Here is a 22,542-nt window from a genome sequence, read left to right on the forward strand (position 1 = left end):
ACTCGAATTCATCCGCCCGATAATTTTCCTACCTTTTCCGAAAGGAGGAGAAGGATCACCTGGAAGAGAGGTGAGCTGACTTGTTAGGATCCTTTGCTCGGCTCTAAGCAATTTAGGGCTCAGGCGAAGGGCCTAACTGCGTCGCGGGAGGTGGGGGCCGAGCGAACTACTTTCAGCGGCGCACGGACACGGCGCCTACGTAAGAGTGATAAGTGACGCAACAGACGTTGCATAAATTTCGGCCCTGCCGAACGGGAGCGTTCAGACGCGACTGGCATTGTTGGGAAGTGCTGCGTTGGGGTGGAGGTGACTCGGCGTTGTTGAATTCGCAGCATTTTCGGATTCGCTCACAGGTACTGGCCCATGGCCTACGAGAGCCGAGAGAACTGGAGACGGGGGCGTCCGTGAGGGTGAGCGGGCGGGGGCTCGGAGGCCGCGGGGAGGGGTGGGGGAGGGGAGGCGAGGTGACGCGGCGCCGGCCTTTCCGGAAGAGCGGGCCTTGTTTACGGGTTGGGAGCGGGGCGGTTGGTGCGCGAGCCCGCAGAGGCCAACGGATACTTAACCGATGGAGAGTCCATCCTGTCTTCTCGTGGTGGGGAAGGTGGAAGAGAGGTAGTCGGCTGGGGCTTCTGGAAAGGTTTTAATTTGAATTCCGACGTGGAGAAGGTATCGCACCGTACTTCCGTCTAACCGGGATTTTTATTTTAATGCCGCCAAGATAATAGGTTTGGGGGAAATTGGGGCGGGGGCATTTTAACGAAATATCTGTAGCAGTTAAGGGAGAGAGAATGGATGTTAATCTCAGAAAGCACTTTTGATTCTCCCATCCCGTTTGGGTTGCCGTCTCGACTGAGGAATTTTGTGTTCAGTGACTAACTTAACGGTTTGTCTAGTAATTGGGGGAGGTTTGTGAGAGTCATTAACGCAGTTAATAATAATAAACTGTTCGTTGTAAAGAATTGATTACCTGTGAAAGCAGTAAAAAATCCTGAGGTGAAACACTGTTTTACTTTGTAGGTCAAAATGCAGATCTTCGTGAAGACCCTGACCGGCAAGACCATCACCCTGGAGGTGGAGCCCAGTGACACCATCGAGAACGTGAAGGCCAAGATCCAGGATAAGGAAGGCATCCCCCCTGACCAGCAGAGGCTCATCTTTGCAGGCAAACAGCTGGAAGATGGCCGCACTCTTTCTGATTACAACATCCAGAAAGAGTCGACCCTGCACCTGGTCCTCCGTCTGAGGGGTGGTATGCAGATCTTCGTGAAGACCCTGACCGGCAAGACCATCACCCTGGAGGTGGAGCCCAGTGACACCATCGAGAACGTGAAGGCCAAGATCCAGGATAAGGAAGGCATCCCCCCTGACCAGCAGAGGCTCATCTTTGCAGGCAAACAGCTGGAAGATGGCCGCACTCTCTCTGATTACAACATCCAGAAGGAGTCGACCCTGCACCTGGTCCTCCGTCTGAGGGGTGGTATGCAGATCTTCGTGAAGACCCTGACCGGCAAGACCATCACCCTGGAGGTGGAGCCCAGTGACACCATCGAGAACGTGAAGGCCAAGATCCAGGATAAGGAAGGCATCCCCCCTGACCAGCAGAGGCTCATCTTTGCAGGCAAACAGCTGGAAGATGGCCGCACTCTCTCTGATTACAACATCCAGAAGGAGTCGACCCTGCACCTGGTCCTCCGTCTGAGGGGTGGTATGCAGATCTTCGTGAAGACCCTGACCGGCAAGACCATCACCCTGGAGGTGGAGCCCAGTGACACCATCGAGAACGTGAAGGCCAAGATCCAGGATAAGGAAGGCATCCCCCCTGACCAGCAGAGGCTCATCTTTGCAGGCAAACAGCTGGAAGATGGCCGCACTCTATCTGATTACAACATCCAGAAAGAGTCGACCCTGCACCTGGTCCTCCGTCTGAGGGGTGGCTGTTAATTATTCAGTCTTGCGTTCATAATGCCCAATAATGGCATCACCCTGCATTCTAGCTATTTGCCCCAATTTAAGATAGTTTCAGTAGTAGCTGAACTTGTTCAAAATGTTAATAAAGGTTTTGTTGCATGGTAGCATATTTGGTGTCTGTTGTCCTGAAATTATGTAGTGATGGTGGGGACTCCTAACTGGTTAAAGTGGTGTTCAAAGAAGGCATTTAACTTGAGGTTGTCAATATGACCAAAATTAAGTCACTTGACTTTGATAAACATTGGGTGTGCCAAGGTGTAGGGACTTTTGTCCTTTGTTCAAGATCATTTACAAGTTAGGATTCTGGTGTCATTAAAACAATTTCAAAGTGTAAGAATTTAAAACTATTGAATATGGAGGCATATTGAGAGAAAGCAAACTTGCCTGTGTGCCTCCACCTCAGGTGGTGGTCCAGGCTGCTCAGTTGTGCTTTCAATATCATTATTTGTTGACTATCCTTGTGCTTTTTTTTTTCTTTCTAGTGCATTACATTTAAGTGCTCAGCCTTAGATAATGATATAGAACCCTAATTCTGCTTTATGTGAACTGAGCCAAGAACCAAGTGGAGCCCTAGTCAACAAAGGTGGAGAGACAAATTGCTTGAAAGAATTCCTGAGTTAAAAGGGTATACTAGGGCTTCCCTGGTGGCTCAGTGGTTGAAAATCTGCCTGCTAGTGCAGAGGACACGGGTTTGAGCCCTGGTCTGGGAAGATCCCACATGCCACGGAGCATCTGGACCCGTGAGCCACAACTACTAAGCCTGCGCGTCTGGAGCCTGCGCTCCACAAGAGAGGCCACGATAGGCCCGCGCACCGCGATGAAGAGTGGCCCCCGCTTGCCACAACTAGAGAAAGCCCTCGCACAGAAACGATGACCCAGCACAGCAAAAATAAACTCCTACCCCCAACATCTTCTAAAAAAACAAAAAAAGGGTATACTAACCTAAGGCAACTTGCTGACTTGTTAGGCAGCAAATTAAGGTGGTTCCTAACATAACTGGTTCCTGATGACTAATAGCTTTGCCTCACTGTAAGGATAAGATTGCTACAGTAAAAGAGATTCTCTAATTCAGGTCGTGGTAAGAATCTTGTCTAAGCCCTACACAAGCAGTTTTTGTGCTGCCGTACCAATAACACTAGGCAGTATGTTTCCAATAGTGATAGAAAACCGAGGGAGTAAGAATCTTTCTGGGCACAAGGTACTCTTTTTTAATTTTTTTTACAATACTTTTAAGTTCTCAACCTCTTCCCCCTTCACAGTCGACTCGTTGTAATGTAACTTCAGTGGACGTTCTCAACTTGGTACAAAACAGTGGTGAGGGGAGGGACGTGCAAGTAAGGGGGAGGAGTTGGAAGCCCTCCTGGTTATCTCAATTTTGCACTATGCTAGGGAAATAGCTCTTCTGGTACTAAAGATGGTGTAACCACAAGAGCAATGTTAGGGGTAAGAATCACTCAGAGGTGTGTTATAAAAATGTAGAAAGCCAAGCATGTCTAGAAATACACCTTTGATAACTCCAGGTGTACCTGAGAAGTGCTTGGTGCATAGTTTTAGGAACTCTGCCCTAGCAGTAGCTTTTCTTAAACTTCTGTGCTAGGAATACTAAATTGGAATACTTACCTGGTTTTCTTGGTTAAGTTAGACTCTGGAGGTAGCTCTTAATTTTAGACTGTTAATGCTTCAACTGCTTGGAGTGGTAAAAACTTGGGCCAGAAAGGGGGGAAACTGCTTATATTAAACCTTTTTTTTTTTTTTTTAATTTTTTTGCGGTATGTGGGCCTCTCACTGTTGGGGCCTCTCCCGTCGCGGAGCACAGGCTCCGGATGCGCAGCCTCAACAGCCACGGCCCACGGGCCCAGCCGCTCCGCGGCATGTGGGATCCTCCCGGACCGGGGCACGAACCCGCGTCCCCTGATTCGGATGGGCCTTCCCTGGTGGCGCAGTGGTTGAGAGTCCGCCTGCCGATGCAGGGGACACAGGTTCGTGCCCCGGTCCGGGAGGATCCCACATGCCGCGGAGCGGCTGGGCCCGTGAGCCATGGCCGCTGAGCCTGCGCGTCTGGAGCCTGTGCTCCGCAACGGGAGAGGCCACGACAGTGAGAGGCCCGCGTACCGCAAAAAAAAAAAAAAAAAAAAAAAGTGGTAATGAAACATCAAGCCTTTAAAAAGCCTTCCTTAGACTTAAGGGAACACATTATATTCACTGTCAGATTGGAAGGTTATATCCTTCCCAGTCCCAGTGTTTTGACTTGCTCAAGGCCTGGTTTTTGTTCCAGGCAAACCAAGGACTGGAATCCAAGTGTCAACTCTGACATAGCTCAGAAAATTCATGAAGTTTTATTAGGTTCCTTGCCCCTCAAACTGCTGCTTGCAGGACGGGTGTTTTGCTGAATATTTAATAATTTAGGCCTTTTGCAGTAAAGCTGGGTTTTGAGGATTAAAAGTTCTTTCCTACACGTTACACTTAATAAACCTGAAAAATTATTTCACCTGAGTAAGTGAAGACTAGTGCTGATTTGGGCGATAGGACTCGCACAATTGCGTTGGCCTTTCTCCCAAATCACTGACTTGACAGGCTCGCAGGTCTGCAGTCCTGTGAATCCCTTGAGTAAGGTTTCAGCTGTTGCCCTAATTCTCTCAGGATCTCTTCCTATCTGTAGGGATCCCTTAAGGTATTCATGGATCTCAGCAAACTCACTTTACACACCTGAAATCTGTGGATCTCAGGAAAGTCACTACACACCTGAAGTCTGAGCAAGGAAAAGTCTCTCTAAATGCGTTGGTCTTCAACAACCTGTGCTATCAGTTGGTTTTGGAAGTCGGTTTTTCACTCTTGGCCTCAAACCTTGCTCTACACTGAATTAAACAGGCCAATTGTGGTTTGTGGTTCCAGCTGACTCCTGCTGACTGAGGGGTCAGCAATGCAGTGGGGAGATGTGATTAGGAGTGAAACTTTGGGATGACCTAGAAAGGGATGGGAGAGTTCATAAAGATTTGTTCACGTATCTCAAGCCAAGAGAGTTCTCAGTCCTATCACCTACTCATCTCAACGTTCCTTGTCCAGTTAGCTTCTCATCCAACTGTCAGGAATATAGTTCTCAAGTCCAGTGTTGGTCCAAATGTTAAAGAGCCCATGGGAAGGAAGATACATGTATATTCCGTTACAGCCCATGGTGCAAATACTTCACCTGCTCTTCCTTTAAGGGAATGTCTCCCTGGACCTCTCCACCCCTTATAAAACCTCAGAAACAATAACACAGACGGATGCTTATGGGACCTTTGTGACTTGTTAGGCTGGTGTCCAAAGTATATGTGGGTCAGTCTTGCAAATTATTTTAAACGTAATCTTGGACCTGTGCTATCTCAGGAAAGCAGATTCCCTGTGTTGACCAGAACCGCTTGTACTGTACATCATTACGTGCCCTGAGAGGCCAGAGTTTGCACAAGCTGCCACTCAACCACGCCCACTTGTAATCTTCACTGTTTCCCTTTTACTTAGGAAGTGGATAAAAGAGTTTCTGTTAATATATTTCTTGTTCCCTTTCCTGAAAGAATGCTCACACGTGTGTGCAAAGATGTGTTAAAAGAATACTTGCTTGGTATACTGAAAGCAGTGGTCCCAGGGGCTGGTCTGTAGCCTGCTGCCACTCCAAGATAAGTTTTTGCCAGTTCTCAGTGAAATGAAAAATATGAAAACGGCACAGTGGATTTTACATAAAATTAGGTCTATTCAATTTAAAAGATCATATGCCCTCAGTGTAAAAACGTCTAATGTAATGGTTCAGAGTGTTGCTCTGGAGACAGGACTACTTGAGTTCATATGTGGCTGCACCACTTACTGGCTTGTAACCTTGGGCAACTCATTTATCCTGTCAGTACATCAGATTCCTTACCTATAAAAATGGGGTAGTTATACCTATCAGAGTAGTTATGAGGATCACATGTGAAGTACTTAAAACAATGGAAAAACTTGCCTAGTGCTGACAACGCTACTGTAATGACAAAATTGGGAATAAGCTAATCGCCCATCAAAGGGGAGTGGTTAAATGATGATAATGCAGTAGTTCAACAGAATGAAGGAGATAGGAACTCATAGAACACCATTCAAGGCAGTGAAAAATGCTAGAGAAAAAGGTGTGCGCATGTGCACAAGCACGCAGATGGGTGGGCCCGTGTGTGTGGCTTCAGGAGAGGAAAGGGGGGATTGTGAAGGGAGATGTATTTCAGCTTTTTTATCGCCACCCCCAGGCTTTCAAGAGGACTGAAGTCACTGACAACACAGCACCAGCAGTGTTCACAACAAGCAGGCCCCCGTCCAAGGGCCAGTCATTCCGCCCTGAAGTCAGGCCGCACTCCCAAACTGCACAGAGTAGACTTATTTTGCACCAGTCTCTGTTTCATTTTCCATGGAAACTACATCTCACGAGACTTTCCAAACCCCAACAAGATTACTGAACCTCAACAAGCTTCATTTTATTTTTTTTAAATTTTATTTATTTATTTTTATTTTTGGCTGCGTTAGGTCTTCATTGTTGTGCATGGGCTTTCTCTAGTTGCATTGAGCGGGGGCTACTCTTCGCTCTGGTGCACGGGCTTCTCATTGCGGTGGCTTCTCTTGTTGTGGAGCATGGGCTCTAGGCGCGCGGGCTTCAGTAGTTGGGGCGCACGGGCTTAGTTACTCTGCAGCATGTGGGATCTTCCCGGACCAGGGCTCGAACTGTCCCCTGCATTGGCAGGTGGATTCTTAACCACTGCGCCACCAGGGAAGTCCATCACAAGCTTCATTTTAGATACACTCTGCTCATTCCTCAAATAATCCGAAGGGGCAAGTCATGGCTCTTTCAATCAGGCCCAGCCAACACCAAGTGGAAGCTTTAAGATAAATGTTGATTTTTGGGAAAGGATCTTGCACTTAGTGCAACGATACTAACTGGGAAATAAGTTTTGAGATTTAACTTTTTTTTTTTTTTTTTTGCGGTACGCGGGCCTCTCACTGCCGTGGCCCCTCCCGCTGCGGAGCACAGGCTCTGGATGCGCAGGCTCAGTGGCCATGGCTCACGGGCCCAGCCGCTCCGCGGCATGCGGAATCCTCCAGGACCGGAGCACGAACCCGCGTCCCCTGCATCGGCAGGCGGACCCTCAACCACTGCACCACCAGGGAAGCCCGAGATATTCCTTTTTTCATACTTTCTTGATCCCATCACCATCCTTATCTCCCCCTCTTTTTCGTGGCCATCAGAAGCTGAGTGTCACTCTCCAGCTAGTAGGTCTGCCAACGCCTATAATTTACTCTAGCACCTACTCCTCTAACCATGTTAACACCAGCACTCCTCTTAAGGAACACCTTTACCTTCACAAGTTTCTGATATCCGTGTTTCCCAAACTCTGTCCTCCAAATATTACAACCACTGTGAAAGGATGCTGTGGTCACAGGAGCTCAGGAAGTTGTCTGTTACTTCCCCCTTGGAGACCATCTTGAAGACTCCAAGAAGTTCTGCCTTAAAGGAACCAGTTTAATGTGGTTCAACCCAGTGTGTTCCAATTTCACTTTTTTTTTTTTCCACTTAACTTTTCAATCGGGTAACATCCCTCACACTTTGAGAAACCTTGTTAGAGCCATGACCCCTCCCATCTCCCTACCCAGCACTGCTGATTTTGCTTGGTTTCCTGGCCTCTGCAGGGCAGAAGCATTGCTGGCCTCAGGGAGTGTCACAAACTGGGTCTGGATATTCTGCTACTAAAACAGAGCAACACAGGGGCTTCCCTGGTGGCACAGTGGTTAAGAATCCGCCTGCCAATGCAGGGGACACAGGTCCGAGCCCTGGTCCAGGAAGATCCCACATGCCGCAGAGCTCCTAAGCCTGTGTGCCACAACTACTGAGCCCATGTGCCACAACTACTGAAGCCTGTGCACCTAGAGCCCGTGCTCGGCAACAAGAGAAGCCACTGCAATGAGAAGCCCTCGCACCACAACGAAGAGTAGCCCCCCTCACTGCAACTAGAGAAAGCCCACACGCAGCAACAAAGACCCAACGCAGCCAAAAATAAATAATAAATAAATAAAATTTTAAAAAAAATAGAGCAACACAAATACAAAAGAGAACAATATAAAGGAAAACATTTTTCCAACTCACAGGGAAATGGATAAGACTTTTCAGGTTAAATGTTTCTTCTGTAAGTTGTTCTTAGTCAGCTGGTACCTATGGCTTGTCTTCATCAGCTGTTAACAGACAAAACAGTAGTAAAGTTTGGACATGTGATTTTTTTAAAAGTTACCTGATATTTTTAAAATACAAAAGTGATACAAGCTCTTTTTTTTTTTTCCCCAAGCTCTTGATAAAACACATCCAATGACATATAGGAGTATCCAGTAAAAAGTGAAAAATCCCCTCTTACCTCTCTCACACGCCCCTGAGCAAACCATTGAAAGAGACTATTTTTCCATCCATTTATTCATTGAACAAATATTTATCGTCTACTGTGTTTCTAGCACTGGAAATGTAGCAATGAACAAAACTGACCAAGTCTGCCCTCACGGAACTTACATTAAAGAGGAGAGGAGACAGACAAATACGTAAATACATCATATTTTAGAAAATGGAAAGTACTATAGTAAAAAAAATAATAATAAAGCAGAATAAAGGGCACTGGGTGATCAGGGAAAGCCCCACAGATAATATGACATTTGAGCAAAGGTCTGGAGGAAAAGAGGGACTTGCCTCATGATATCTGGGGGAAGGGTGTTCCAGGCAAAGGGAACATCATGTGCAAAGGTCCTACGGCAGAAGAAAGCTTAAATTCAAGATCAATATGATGGCCTGTATAGCAGGAACTTAGCAAGGAGAAGAGTGGAATGAAATTATATCAGGGGTAATGGGAACATTACTTATTGGTTCATAAAGACACTGTAAGGATACACGTTGTAGGTATCCTTCTGGATTTCTATGCCACTACAGACACATTTGTGTATACATGTCCCAATGTATATATTTACTTTAATCTTGCTAATGTCTGCATAATAATTCATAGTAGGTACACCATGTTTTCCTTAAAATAATTTTATTGCTAAACAAGGACCCGGGAACTCACTGGCGGTCCAGTGGTTAGGACTCCACGCTTCCACTGCAGGGGGCAAAGGTTCGATCCCTGGTCAGGGAACAAAGACCCCACATGGCAGCATGGCCAAAAAACACACAAAAAAACAACAAGGACCTACTGTATAGCACAAGGAACTATATTCTATGTCTTATAATAACCTATAATGAAAAAGAATCTGAAAAAGAACATATATATTCTGGATCATTTTGCTGTACACCTGAAGCTAACAACATTGTAAATTAACTATACTTCAATTTTTAAAATGGTTTAAAAAAGCGCTATTAAAAAATAATTTTAGGGCTTCCCTGTTGGCGCAGTGGTTGAGAGTCCGCCTGCCGATGCAAGGGACACGGGTTCGTGCCCCGGTCCGGGAAGATCCCACATGCCACGGAGTGGCTGGGCCCGTGAGCCATGCCTGTGCTCCACAACGGGAGAGGCCACAAGAGTGAGAGGCCTGCGTACCACACACACACACAAAAATTTATTCCTTTCCTAATTATGAACGTAATACATACTCAATGTAATTAACTTGAGAAATACAGAAAAAGAAAGCACCCATTAAACCTACAATCCAAATATACTCAATTTAGCATATTTTCTATTTTCTCAGTATTTTTTACTTAAATAACAGTGAGTGTGATCCAGTTGTCAAGACTCAATCAATGGATACGTGTGTGTGTGTGTGTGTGTGTGTGTGTGTATAGAATAAAACTTGAAAGTCCTTTTTCAGTGTCCCTCCTCGGAATCTCTCTCCACACTTATCTTTCTCTGTGTCACTTGGTAAAGGTTTGGTGTATTTACCACCAGGTTGTTGTAGTGTGTTTACATGTGTATGTATTATATAAAAACATACTTTAAAAATTATACATAAAAGGAATTGTACAGAACATACTCATGTAGCTTGAAGCCAGCACATACAGATCTCCCTGCTTCTTTCTGAATTGCTACAATATATTTCACAGTACAGATAGACCATATTTTACCCATCTCTTTACTGATGGATATTTGTGGGGTTTTTTCGCTATTAAAACAACCCTGCAGGGACTTCCCTGGCGGTCCAGTGGTTAGGACTCCAGGCTTCCACTGAAAGGGGCACGGGTTCAATCCCTGGTCAGGAACTAAGATCCCACAAGCTATGTGGTGGGTGGCCGAAAAATAATAAATAAATAAATAAATAAAACAATGCTCCAATGAATATCCTTGAGAACGTCTCATCTTAGACGTGCAAATATTTCTTCAGGATATAACTGGAAGTGGAATGGTATCAAAGAATATGGCACTGAAATCTGTGATTACTACAAAGTTGCCCTTCAAAAAGACAGGGGGCTTCCCAGGGGGCTTCCCTGGTGGCGCAGTGGTTGAGAATCTGCCTGCTAATGCAGGGGACACGGGTTCGAGCCCTGGTCTGGGAAGTTCCCACATGCCGCGGAGCAATTAGCCCCGTGAGCCACAACTACTGAGCCTGCGCGTCTGGAGCCTGTGCTCCGCAACAAGAGAGGCCACTATAGTGAGAGGCCCGTGCACTGCGATGAAGAGTGGCCCCCGCTCAACACAACGAGAGAAAGCCCTCGCACAGAAACGAAGACCCAACACAGCCAAAAATAAATAAATAAATAAATAAATAAATAAAATTTTAAAAATAAAATGCTTTATTAAAAAAAAAGACGGTACCACATGCAACGAAATATTACTCAGCCTTGAAAAGGATGGAAATTCTGACACATGCAATGTGGATGCATCTTGGTGAAATAAACCAGACAAAAAGGACAAGTACTCTATGATTCCACCTATACGAGGTCCTTAGAGTAATCAAATTCATAGAGACAGAAAGTAGAATGGTGGCTGTCAGGGGATCAGGAAAGGGGATGGGGAGTCAGTGTTTAATGGGTGTAGAGTTTCAGCTTGGAACGATGAAAAAGCTCTGGAGATGATCATGGTGACGGCGCATAACAATGTGAATGTACTTGATGCCACTGAACCTTATATTTAAAAAGGGTTAAAACGGTAAATTTTGTTATGTATTTTTTAACACAATAAAAAAGAGAACTATACCAATATGAATTCCCACCAATACCGCATAAGAGTACCTAGTTCTCCAGACCCTCATATATATATATTTTGGGGACTACACTGCCCGACTTGCAGGATCTTAGTTCCCAGACCAGGGATCAAACCTGTGCCTCCTGCAGTGGAAGCATGGAGTCCTAACCACTGGACTGCCGGGGAATCCCATATATATATATATATATATATATATATATATATATTTTTTTTTTTTTAACATCTTTACTGGAGTATAATTGCTTTACAATGGTGTGTTAGCTTCTGCTGTATAACAAAGTGAATCAGCTATACGTATACATATATCCCCATATCCCCTCCCTCTTGCGTCTCCCTTCCACCCTCCCTATCCTACCCGTCTAGGTGGTCACAAAGCACCAAGCTGATCTCCCTGTGCTATGTGGCTGTTTCCCACTAGCTATTTTACATTTGGTAGTATATATATGTCCATGCCACTCTCTCACTTCGTCCCAGGTTGCCCTTTGCCCTCCCCGTGTCCTCAAGTCCATTCTCTACATCTGCGTCTTTATTCCTCTCCTGCCCCTAGGTTCTTCACAACCATTTTTTAAATTTTTGTTTCGATTCCACATGTATGTGTTAGCATACAGTACATGTCTTTCTTTTTCTGACTTACTTCACTCTGTACGACAGACTCTAGGTCCATCCACCTCACTACAAATAACTCAATTTCATTTCTTTTTATGGCTGAGTAATATTCCATTGTATATTGAAGATGTGCAACATCTTCTTTATCCATTCATCTGTCGGTGGACACTTAGGTTGCTTCCATGTCCTGGCTATTGTAAATAGAGCTGCAATGAACATGGTAGTACATGAGTCTTTGAATTATGGTTTTCTCAGGGTATATGCCCAGGAGTGGGATTGCTGGGTCATATGGTAGTTCTATTTTTAGTTTTTCAAGGAACCTCCATACTGTTCTCCATAGTGGCTGTATCAGTTTACATTCCCACCAGCAGTGCAACAGGGTTCCCTTTTCTCCACACCCTCTCCAGCATTTACTGTTTGTAGATTTTTTTGATGATGCCCATTCTTACCTGTGTGAGGTGACACCTCATTGTAGTTTTGATTTGCATTTCTCTAATGATCAGTGACGTTGAGCATTCTTTCATACGTCTGTTGGCAATCTGTATGTCTTCTTTGGAGAAATGTCTATTTAGGTCTTCTGCCCATTTATGGATTGGGTTGTTTGTCTTCTTGATATTGAGCTGCATGAGCTGCTTGTAAAGTTTGGAGGTTAATCCTCTGTCAGTTGCTTCATTGGCGAATATTTTCTCCTATTCTGAGGGTTGTCTTTTTGTCTTTTCTATGTTTTGCTTTGCTGTGCAAAAGCTTTTAAGTTTCATTTGGTCCCATTTGTTTATTTTTGTTTTTATTTCCATTTCTCTAGGAGGTGGGTCAAAAAGGATCTTGCTGTGATTGATGTCATAGAGTGTTCTGCTTATGTTTTCCTCTAAGAGTTTTATAGTGTCTGGCCTTACATTTAGGTCTCTAATCCATTTTTTTTTGCGGTACGCGGGCCTCTCACTGTTGTGGCCTCTCCCATTGCGGAGCACAGGCTCCGGACGCGCAGGCTCAGCGGCCATGGCTCACAGGCCTAGCCACTCCGCGGCATGTGGGATCCTCCCGGACCGGGGCACGAACCCGTGTCCCCTGCATCGGCAGGCGGACTCTCAACCACTGCACCACCAGGGAAGCCCTTTAATCCATTTTGAGTTTATTTTTGTGTATGGTGTTAGGGAATGTTCTAATTTCATTCTTTTACATGTGGCTGTCCAGTTTTCCCAGCACCACTTATTGAAGAAGCTGTCTTTTCTCCATTGTATATTCTTGCCTCCTTTATCAAAGATAAGGTGACCATATCCAATATATATTAATAATCACTTTAATTTTGGATAATTTGAAGGGCAAAAATGACACTGTGTTTTAATTTGCATGTCCCTGATTAAACTTGTGAGATTAAACACTTTTTGCATTTTTTGACATTAATTTGTACTGCAAATTACCTGTTCACATCTTTGCCCGTTCTTATTATTAATTTGTAGGACCGCCTTATACATTCTAAAAAGTAATCATTTTTCTGTTGTAACTGTCATAAATAGTGTCTTTCAGAGGGTTATTTCACTTTTTGTTTATGGTGTCTTTGTAAAAACCGAAGTTTTGGATTTCAAAAGGAATCTGCCAATCCTTTTCTTTATGATTTCTGGGCCAAAGAAGTGAGGGAGCCGTTCTGAAAATTGGGGGCCTTCCCTCCATCCCTCAAGGCCAGCGTTTGAGAGGCATGGACCACACGCTGAAGGAGTGGAGGGGCTGGGCCAGCAGGGCCACCTGGCCCCAGAACTCAGGCTGCTGCGCGAAGCAGCAGCAAGTTCACATCCATCCGCGCAGGAGGCTCTGGAGCGGGAGAAGGCCGGAGGGAGGCCCGGCTCTGCTCAGCTTGCCTTTCTTCAGACTTCTAGTTTTCAGAACTGCTCTGCTCGCCCTGAGTCAGAGCGGAAAATACTGACCATTGCATCCAGCAAAGGGGATGCTTCAGCATTTGGGAGAGAAAAGGGCCTTTGGGGCTTACCCAAAGAAGGCCTTACTCCCCAGGGAGAATGCTCTCCCCTTCCATAATCCTCGGCCTTCCCACCCTGCTACATATGGGTTAGCTGGCAGCCCCAACACCTCCTGCTTTGCCCTGGCTTCTGAGAATCGGCACCCCGGCCCCTCCCACTCCTGTGAAAGCTGTTTTTCTGAGCATCAGGCCTGAGCGTAATCACCTTTAGAAGCTCAAGAGGCCTGCTCTCTTTTTGCAGCCAATACTTAAGTTCAGATGCTCTGACGGCCTTTTAGATGATGCTACTCCTGCCCCGAGCTTCTCCTGGAGGCTCCTGTTCCCACACCAGCCAGGACCTCGGGAGGGACCAAGGCCCCGAGCCACCCAAGGGCATGAGCAGTGAGCTGAGACAAACAGAGACCTCCAGAGGCGAGAAGACAGAGGCTGAAGGGGTGCAGCGGGGGCTGGAAGAGTATGCACGTTGCATCCTCTGCACTCCTCTGGCACCCCCACCCCCACCCCGACGCTGAAACCTCTGCGACCTCCTCTCCTCTTTTCTGTAAAACCACAAGAAGGTAGGTGGAGACTGCTCAGTCCTAGTAAAGTGCTGGTGGTTTCCTCTAAGAGGCTGCTCCCCTGCAGACTCACGTCATCCACCTAAAATAATTCACTCATCTCACTTCCAGCTTTGCCGTCCCCACTGGTATTTCAGGCCAGAGCAGCCCAGCACGGCTCCAACCTCTGGCCACGAGGTTCAGGTGAGTGGGGCGCAAAATGGGTCTCCTCACATGGAAATTTATAGTGAAACACGGGGCCCATGCCTAAAGACATACCCCAAAGTATATACACCATCTGTGCAGGCTCTCTGGGGTGACCCAGGAACACAGAACGTAAGGGGCAGAAGGTGGAGGCACAAACTTTCTGTGGGGCATGGTTTGGTCTCACCCAGAAATCAGCAAATATCCCCACTTCCACCTGGACAGATGGGGCCGAGCAGCTCTGTGTGAATATGGGCCTAAGCATCTCCTGGGGATACGAGTTCTGGGCTTTACTCCAAAGCCTCACGTGTGTAGAAATAAAATTTGTCCTTCTGGGAGGGGAGGCAGAGGGACGGACTGGGCGTTTGGGGTTAGTAGATGCAAACTATTACATTTAGAATGGATAAACAAAAAGGTCCTACTGTATAGCACAGGGAACTCTGTCTAATTTCCTGGGATAAACCAGAATGGAAAAGAATATTTAAAATAATGTCTATATGTGTATAACTGAGTCACTTTGCTGTACAGCAAACATTAGCACAACATTGTAAATCAACTATACTTCAATTAAAAAAATAAAAAAGGAAAAAAAAATTGGTCCTTCTTACCCTGTGCAAAGTGCTGAGGCCGCCCAGACAAACATGCCCAGTCATCAAGTGGAACAGGCCTGTAACATCCCCATTTACCAGGGATGATAAATACCAAGCTAGGTCAGGGTCAGGAGCCCTGAGGGCTGCTCCCCAAGACAGGGGAGGGTGTGAAAGTCTCCTGGGGTGCTGCGGGGGGACGCGCTGTTCTGAATTGGGACGATGAAATGGAGGAGTGGGTCTGCTCCTGCCTCTCCCCCACCATTGCGCTGGAACACACAGTACCTGCTGCTACCCCTCCAGTGACTCTCATCTCCGCTCCAGGTCTCTGGAGCCAAATCAGGGCGGCCCAGACCTCCTGTGTTTGGGAGACGCTGAGAAAAACAGGCTGGGACTGACTGATTTCGGCAATTGCCTACTCATTCCCCCTCCAAACAACCAGGCCTAACGGATGACATTGTAGGGGTGAGTCCCTCTGGAGAGCACAGTGTGAAAACAGGCCTGGGGGGGTTGTTCTGTGGGTCGAGGGGTGGCTGGCTGTGTTTTTCTGGAGCCTCCCTCTGGGGTTTATCTACTCCCCATGCCTGAGCTTGTTGGGGCCTGCGGACAGAACAGAAGATACCCAGAGGATATAGTATGGCAACCTCCTCTGCTCTCAATACGGCACTTCTGATACTTCTGGTCACCAGATGTGAGGTTGTTTTTTTTTTCCCCGACACTAACCAATTCAGCAACACCAGCTGGGTGTCCTACAATTTAACTAAATTCTGACACTATCTACTTGGAGACAGGTCAGATCCCACAGGTTAAGGACATCAACACTTTCAAGAGAAAAGCTACACACTGCATTAGCTTCAGAATAAGAATTTTAAATTAGGTTAATAAACATGTTAAAAGATAGAAGGAAGCTACTGGAACTACAAAACAAGAAAACATCAAAAAGAACCAATAAGAGAGACTAGGTTGAATACGTAATAGTTGGACTAAAAAATAATATTTAAACATTCTCTTGAATGGATGAATTAGACAGCTGAAGAATGAATTAGTGAACTGGAAGAACAGAAATTCCCCAAAAGGAAAAAGGAAAGAACAAAGGAACAGAAAGTATAAAACAGAAGCTAAGAGATATGGAGGATAAAAGTAGAAGTGGTAACACTTAGAAAATAGGAGTCCTGGAAGAAGGAGATAAAAATGGAGGGGAGGAAAGGCAAAATAAATAAAAGCAAAAATAAACAAATGGGACCTAATGAAACTTATACGCTTTTGCACAGCAAAGGAACCATCAACAAAATGAAATGACAACCTATGGAAGGGGAGAGAATACCTGCAAATGATGCAATCGACAAGAGTTTAACTTCCAAAATATACAAACAGCTCATATAGCTCAATAAAAATCAAAAAACCGGCAGAAGACCTAAATAGACATTTCTCCACAGAATATATACAGGTGCCCAAGAAGCACATGAAAAGATGTGCTAACTAATAACATCGCTAATTGGGACTTCCCTGGTGGTGCAGTGGTTAAGAATCCACCTGCCAGTGCAGGAAACATGGGTTCAAGCCCTGGTCTGGGAAGATCCTACATGCGGTGGAGCAACTAAGCCCGTGCACCACAACTACTGAGCCTGCGCTCTAGAGCCCGTGAGCCACAACTACTGAGCCCACGAGCCACAACTACTGAGCCTGCGCTCTAGAGCCTGAGAGCCACACCTACTGAGCCCACAAGCCACAACTACTGAAGCCCATGAGCCTAGAGCCCGTGCTCCACAACAAAGAGAAGTCACCGCAATGAGAAGCCCGTGCACCACAACGAAGAGTAGCCCCCACTCGCTGCAACTAGAGAAAGCCCGTGTGCAGCAAGGAGGAGCCAACACAGCCAAAAATAAGTAAAATTTTTAAAAAATATCACTAATGGGCTTCCCTGGTGGCGCAGTGGTTGAGAGTCTGCCTGCCGATGCAGGGGACGTGGGTTCGTGCCCCGGTCCGGGAAGATCCCACGTGCCGCGGAGCAGCTGGGCCCGTGAGCCATGGCCGCTGAGCCTGCGCGTCCAGAGCCTGTGCTCTGCAACGGGAGAGGCCACAACAGTGACAGGCCCGCGTACCGCAAAACAAAAACAAAAACACAAACAAAACAAAAAGTCACTAATTATTAGAGAAATGCAAATCAAAACTACCATGAGGTATCACCTCATACCGGCCATCATCAAAAAGTCTACAAATAAAAAATGCTGGAGAGGGTATGGAGAACAGGATGGAGGTTCCTTAAAAAACTGAAAATAGAGTTACCATTTGATTCAGCAATCCCACTTCTGGGCATATATCCAAAAAAGACAAAAACTCTAATTAGAACTGAGATCCTGCGAGCCACACGGTGCAGCCAAAAAAAAGAAAAAAGAAAAAAGGAAAATATATATAGCTAAGAACAAAGAAAAAGGGGAAATACTTTCATAAAACCAACCATTGAAGTCAGAATTAAAATAACTTTTGCACACATGAGTTCAGAGCTGGTAGAGCCCTGGCACTTCTGCAGGTTTGAGGTACAGAAGTGAATTCAGAGCCCCAGCCCCTGGCATGAGCCCTTTATTGGGCAGGATCAGCTCTCTGGGTTGGAGGTTAATTGATGCCCCCTACTTCAGCCTCTGGAAAGCCCCTTCCCTCTCTTTCCTTCTCTGACATTCTCCCTGAGTTTCTCAGGCTCGGGCAGATTTGTGCACCAGCTGTCATGTGGTACCTGGCTTATTTACAAGAGAGGCTGGGAACCCCTTTAGCCTTGGGGTACCCAGGGCCCTGGGAGCTGCTGGGGTGGGGGAGGGAGGAGAGGGTCTGATCCCTGCATATACCCTCCCTTGGAAACACACCTCTTCCTCTTCCCTAGTCACCTAGCAAAACCTGAAGCCTGGAAGAGTCCTGCACCTGCCTTCGGGGGAGGGTATCACACACCTCAGCTGACTGGCTTCATTTTAAATTCATGACGACAAAACTCGAAGGGGTTTGAGCACTGCCCTGCAGTTCTTCATTTCTCTAAGAGGTGATAGGCTCTATTTCTTCAACCTTCCCACACCCTTACTCCCAGATGGTGACCTTGACCTCACGTTTCTTTGAGAAAACACCGGCCATCAGACCTTCCCACCCTTGGCCTGAAACCTGTCTACACTTGGACCACCTGACTCCTTTTCTCGCTCCATGAACAGAGATTAAAACCTCCACTTGGGCCATCCTCTCACCTTCTTGAGGTCTCTGTTCTTGCAGGTACCCTTCCCCCTGCACTGACCACTGGACATGCATCAGCATACAAACAGAATCTGTCATTTCATGGACAGCTGATCTTTAAACAAACAATCCCCACCCACCTTGACCTCATGTCTCCTTAGTTACTGTGCCACCTCCCTGCTTCCCTGTATAATGAAACACCTCCAAAGGGTGGTCTGCACATTATCCCAACTTCAACTTCTTCATCTTCTGTGGGCAGAGGGGGTGGGGATGACTTCAGATTGTCTTGAAAAAAGAAATAAAACATCACAACCATGGCTTAAAAATGGCTTCCTCCCCAAGCCCCTCTAAAGTGATCATAGAAGATTAAAAAAAAAAAAAAAGTAAATCCACAGGGACAAAGAGAGTGGGAGGGGAGACCAGGCAGAGGCACGGCCAGCAGTGTTTGCGTCATGGACGGTGGATGGCCACTCGTAACTCAGTAGTGAAGCTGAGACCTAGTGCCCTGGGAACCCAAGCACAGAGGAGGCCCTGCTGACTGGGGGGAATGAAGTGGACACCTGTCTGCTAAACTGTGGGAACTGTGACATCACCCATGGAGGATGCTCAGTGAAGCCCCATCCACACAGCTGGCTTTCTGGTGCCAGACATTCGAGGAAAGCCTCTTCCATGAAAGGCAGAGATCCCCCCAAAACAAACAGAAAAAGTGGAACTGGGACCAAAGGAGACCACGCAGAGAAACAAAGGAGACTCCGATGCATAAGCCTTCCTGTTCTTGCTCCAACTCACTGGACCCAAGTGCTGCTTTCAGGCTGTGCTGGCCTGGACACTCAGCCTTCCTGGCCAACAACCCTTCTCTTCTGAGATGGGTTTTTAACATTGAGGCAGCCCCCTGGGGCACCCTGGGGCTCTGAGGGAGGGTCTAACAGTCAACTCTAACTCACTCTCCACAACTTACACGATAAAGTCTAAATGTGAGTGGCATTTCTGAAACGTCCTAAACCCTTGTTCTGCACTCCTGTCCCTGGTTCTTGAGTCAACTTGTCCTTCCCTCTGCTGTGGTCTGAAAGTCTGTGTCCCCCCCAAAACTCACAGGTTGAAATCCTATTGCCCAGGATGACAGTATTAGGAGGTAGGGCTTTGGGAAGTGCTTAGTAAAGGAGGATGGAGCCCTCATGAATGACATTAGTGTCCTTATAAAGGAGACCCAGAGGGATGTTGCCCTTGCATCTGGTGAGGATACAGGGAGAAGGCCCTGGCTACCATCCTGGTCCTTACCAGTAGGTGACCATGCTGGGGCCTTGACTTGAACTCCCAGCTTCCAGAACTAAGAGGAATAAATGTCTGTTGTTTATAAGCTACCTAGTCTGTGGTAGCAGCCTGAATGGACTAAGGCACCTTCAAAACATCCTTCCTTTCCAGGCCTGCACTAGCCCCAGGCAGGGACAACAAATTTTCCTTAAAGTCTAGGGGCCTGGGAGGTGGTCAGACACTGCCAAGGGGAACTGCAGCAAAAGCAAGACATGTGGGACCTTAAAGGAAGCCAGGGATGACACATACTGTGTGACTGCACTCACATGACATTGTGGAGACCGCAGATGTAGAGGACAGAAATCATCAGTGGTTACCAGAGCATGGCGGTGGGGGAGGGGCAGGCAAAGGGGCACCAGAGCACATTTTGGGGTGATGACAATGTTCTGTATCTTGACCACTGTGGTGGTCATATGCTTGTATATATATATATATATATTTTTTTTTTTTTTTTTTTTTTTTTCGGTAGAGGCGGGCTTCTCACTGTTGGGGCCTCTCCCGTTGCGGAGCACAGGCTCCGGATGCGCAGGCTCAGCGGCCATGGCTCACGGGCCCAGCCGCTCCGCGGCATGTGGGATCTTCCCGGACCGGGGCACGGACCCGTGTCCCCTGCATCGGCAGGCGGACTCTCAACCACTGCGCCACCAGGGAAGCCCATGCTTGTATATTTTTGTCAAAATTCTCTGACCTGTTGGCTTTAAAGGGGTGTAAATTCTTAAAAATTACAAAGCACATTAAAGTTTTAAAGGGTGTAAGTTATACTACAATAAACCTGACTTTAAAAAAAAAAGAGATGGGAACGCAAAAGGAGACGGGACCGCCCGCTTCCAATCCCACCGCCATCACCTGCGAACTGAGCTGTAATCGAGAGCGAGCCAGTTAACTTCACCCCTCAGACTCCGTTTCCGCTTCTCAAAAATCGAGACGCCCACACATCTCCCTCCCAGCGTGGAGGTGGGGCGTAAAAAAGAGAAAGCCTCCGAGGCGCCGGCTCGAGCGCGCGCCTCCAGCTTTGCCCACGCCCAGAAAGCCCGAGGCAGGTGCCTCCCTACCCGCTGGGTGCGCCCCGCGGGCGCGCACCCGCTCCCCTGGACGGAGGCGGGGGCCACAGCCCGGACGCCCGCACTCCCGCGCTGTGACAGGGGAGGGGAGGGGGGCGTCAGCGGGGATGCTCTGCCGCGCTCCTACCGCGTCCTTACCTGGAGGCCCAGCAGGACCGCGGCCACCTGGCTCCCGCGGCGCGTCGGGAAAAGGGGCGGGGCCTCACCTGGGCGGGTAATTGAGGGGACGCGAAGGGAGGGGCTCCCTCGGGAAACTGGGTGTGCGAGCGACGCTGAGGCGCGGAGGGGAGGAGTCCCGGGTGTGGTCGTGGCTGAGGCGCGGAGGGGAGGAGTCGCGGGTGTGGGCGTGGCTGAGGCGTGGAGGCGGGCCCTTTGCGTCACCTGCTTGGTCTCCTGATTGGCATTCACCCCTCGGTGCTTGACCGCGGGTTCTTTGGCTCGACCTGGGACGCATCCCGGCTCATCCTTTGTCTCGGTCAGGCTATCTGATGCTTCCTTGGTCCAGGCTGACTCAGCCTGCGTCTGGTCTTTCTCCTGTCGCTGTCGCTGGTTCTGGCCTGCCTATCTGGCCTCAGGCTGTGCCCCTCTAATCGGGCTTGACTCTGTCCCTTTGACCAGAGCTTCCTCTCTCTGCCCCGTCTGTATCTCGCTTCCGCCTCCCCACACCCCCTTTCTCTATTCTTGTCTCCCAGACGACAGAATATCCTTCTCTCCCGGTCTTTTCAGTAGTAAAATCAGTCATCTATTAGCCAATAGCGGAGGCTGTTTATGACGGGCCCAGATCCAGCCCGAGGTCGGGGAAATTCCCCAGAGGCTATGCGCTTGGGACTGGGTCCCCGGATTTAGCCCTCGGCCTGGCTGTGGTTATTCTGAGTCCCGGGAGAGAGACCCCACATCTGGGCCTGGCTGAGCAGCGGCCTGCGGGGCGCTGAGGCCGTGTGGGAAGGGGCAGCTCGCTTTCCCTGAGAGCCAGAAGCCTCCCAGGCCAGGAGGGCCCCACCCACAGCAGCAGGACTTCGGTCCCGTTCTCCTGCAGGAGGCACCCTTGGCCTCCGTGGCCCTCTGAGGGCCAGGGCCACCTCAGCCAGTATTTTCCTCTCCCATTACGATTCTGCTCAACTCCAGTCCCTGTCTCCCTTGTTCCAGGAAGCCTGTCCAGCCTCCTAAACTGGCTTATTTCTATTTCTTCTCTGTCAGTCTCAGACACAAAGCTGCTCAGAGAGGTTGCATCTGGCCAGTAAACAGGCCCAGCCCAGGCTCTGGACCAAGTTTTGGGAGAAGCAAAGGTGCAGGCTCTGGCTTGTGCACCCTGCTTCCCCCCCAAGTCCCACCCTCCCTTCCCTCCGAGGCCAGAGCAATTCCCTCCTTCCCACTCTGGACCCCTCTCTCCCACCTCTCTTTAGAATTTACATTAATTATGCACAGGCTTCAGACATCTCTTGCACAGTTGAGTTGGGTTTTTTTGTTTGCCTGTTTAACTCTGCAAGAGATGCCATATTTGTTTTTCTAAAGGCAGTGGTAAAAAATTCAAATAGTCCAAATGATGCATATCGAAAAGGAAGTTGCCTTCCCACCCTCCACCCTTAGTTCCCCACTCCAGAGGATATCTCGGATGCACTTTTTTCTTTCTTTCTTTCTTTTTTTCTGTTTTTGGCTGCGCGGCATGCGGGATCTTAGTTCCAGACCAGGGATGGAACCCATGCCCTCTGCAGTGGAAGCACGGAGTCTTAACCACTGGACCACCAGGGAAGTCCCCTGCTGCACCTTTTTTGAACCTCTCACTTGTTTTTGTTAAAATCGACTCTGAAAATCAATTCAAGTGAAAAAACATGCCTTTACAAAAAGTTACTAAGTGTGAAGTGGAACACATGGAAAGATTGAGCCTAAAGACTGCTTGGGGGAGATTTTCCTTGCATGGAGACTGGACTGGTT

General features: G+C 47.7%; 1 protein-coding gene and 1 long non-coding RNA gene across 2 annotated transcripts; one reads left to right on the forward strand and one right to left on the reverse strand.

Moving 5' to 3' along the window:
* Positions 1-237: 237 nt before the first annotated feature.
* On the forward strand, positions 238-2,072 carry UBB (ubiquitin B). The gene is made up of 2 exons (XM_089900292.1): positions 238-353; positions 1,018-2,072. Exon 2 carries the CDS (start codon positions 1,024-1,026, stop codon positions 1,939-1,941), a length of 918 nt encoding a protein of 305 aa, XP_089756418.1. The 5' UTR covers positions 238-353; positions 1,018-1,023; the 3' UTR covers positions 1,942-2,072.
* LOC115803603 (uncharacterized) lies at positions 1,163-20,739 on the reverse strand. Its single transcript, XR_004024358.2, has 2 exons — positions 8,102-20,739; positions 1,163-6,839 (listed from the first exon to the last, which is right to left on the reverse strand). It is a non-coding gene; the product is annotated as an uncharacterized LOC115803603 (long non-coding RNA).
* Between the last annotated feature and the right edge of the window lie 1,803 nt (positions 20,740-22,542).

The sequence above is a fragment of the Delphinapterus leucas genome, chromosome 19 (assembly GCF_059928025.1).
Source record: "Delphinapterus leucas isolate spDelLeu-1000000601 "Yukka" chromosome 19, BTC_Dleu_Yukka2, whole genome shotgun sequence".
NCBI lineage: Eukaryota > Metazoa > Chordata > Mammalia > Artiodactyla > Monodontidae > Delphinapterus > Delphinapterus leucas.

Excerpts from the sequence above, each read along its gene's own strand:
- UBB (XM_089900292.1), top strand. The coding sequence starts at position 1,024 with ATGCAGATCTTCGTGAAGACCCTGACCGGCAAGACCATCACCCTGGAG.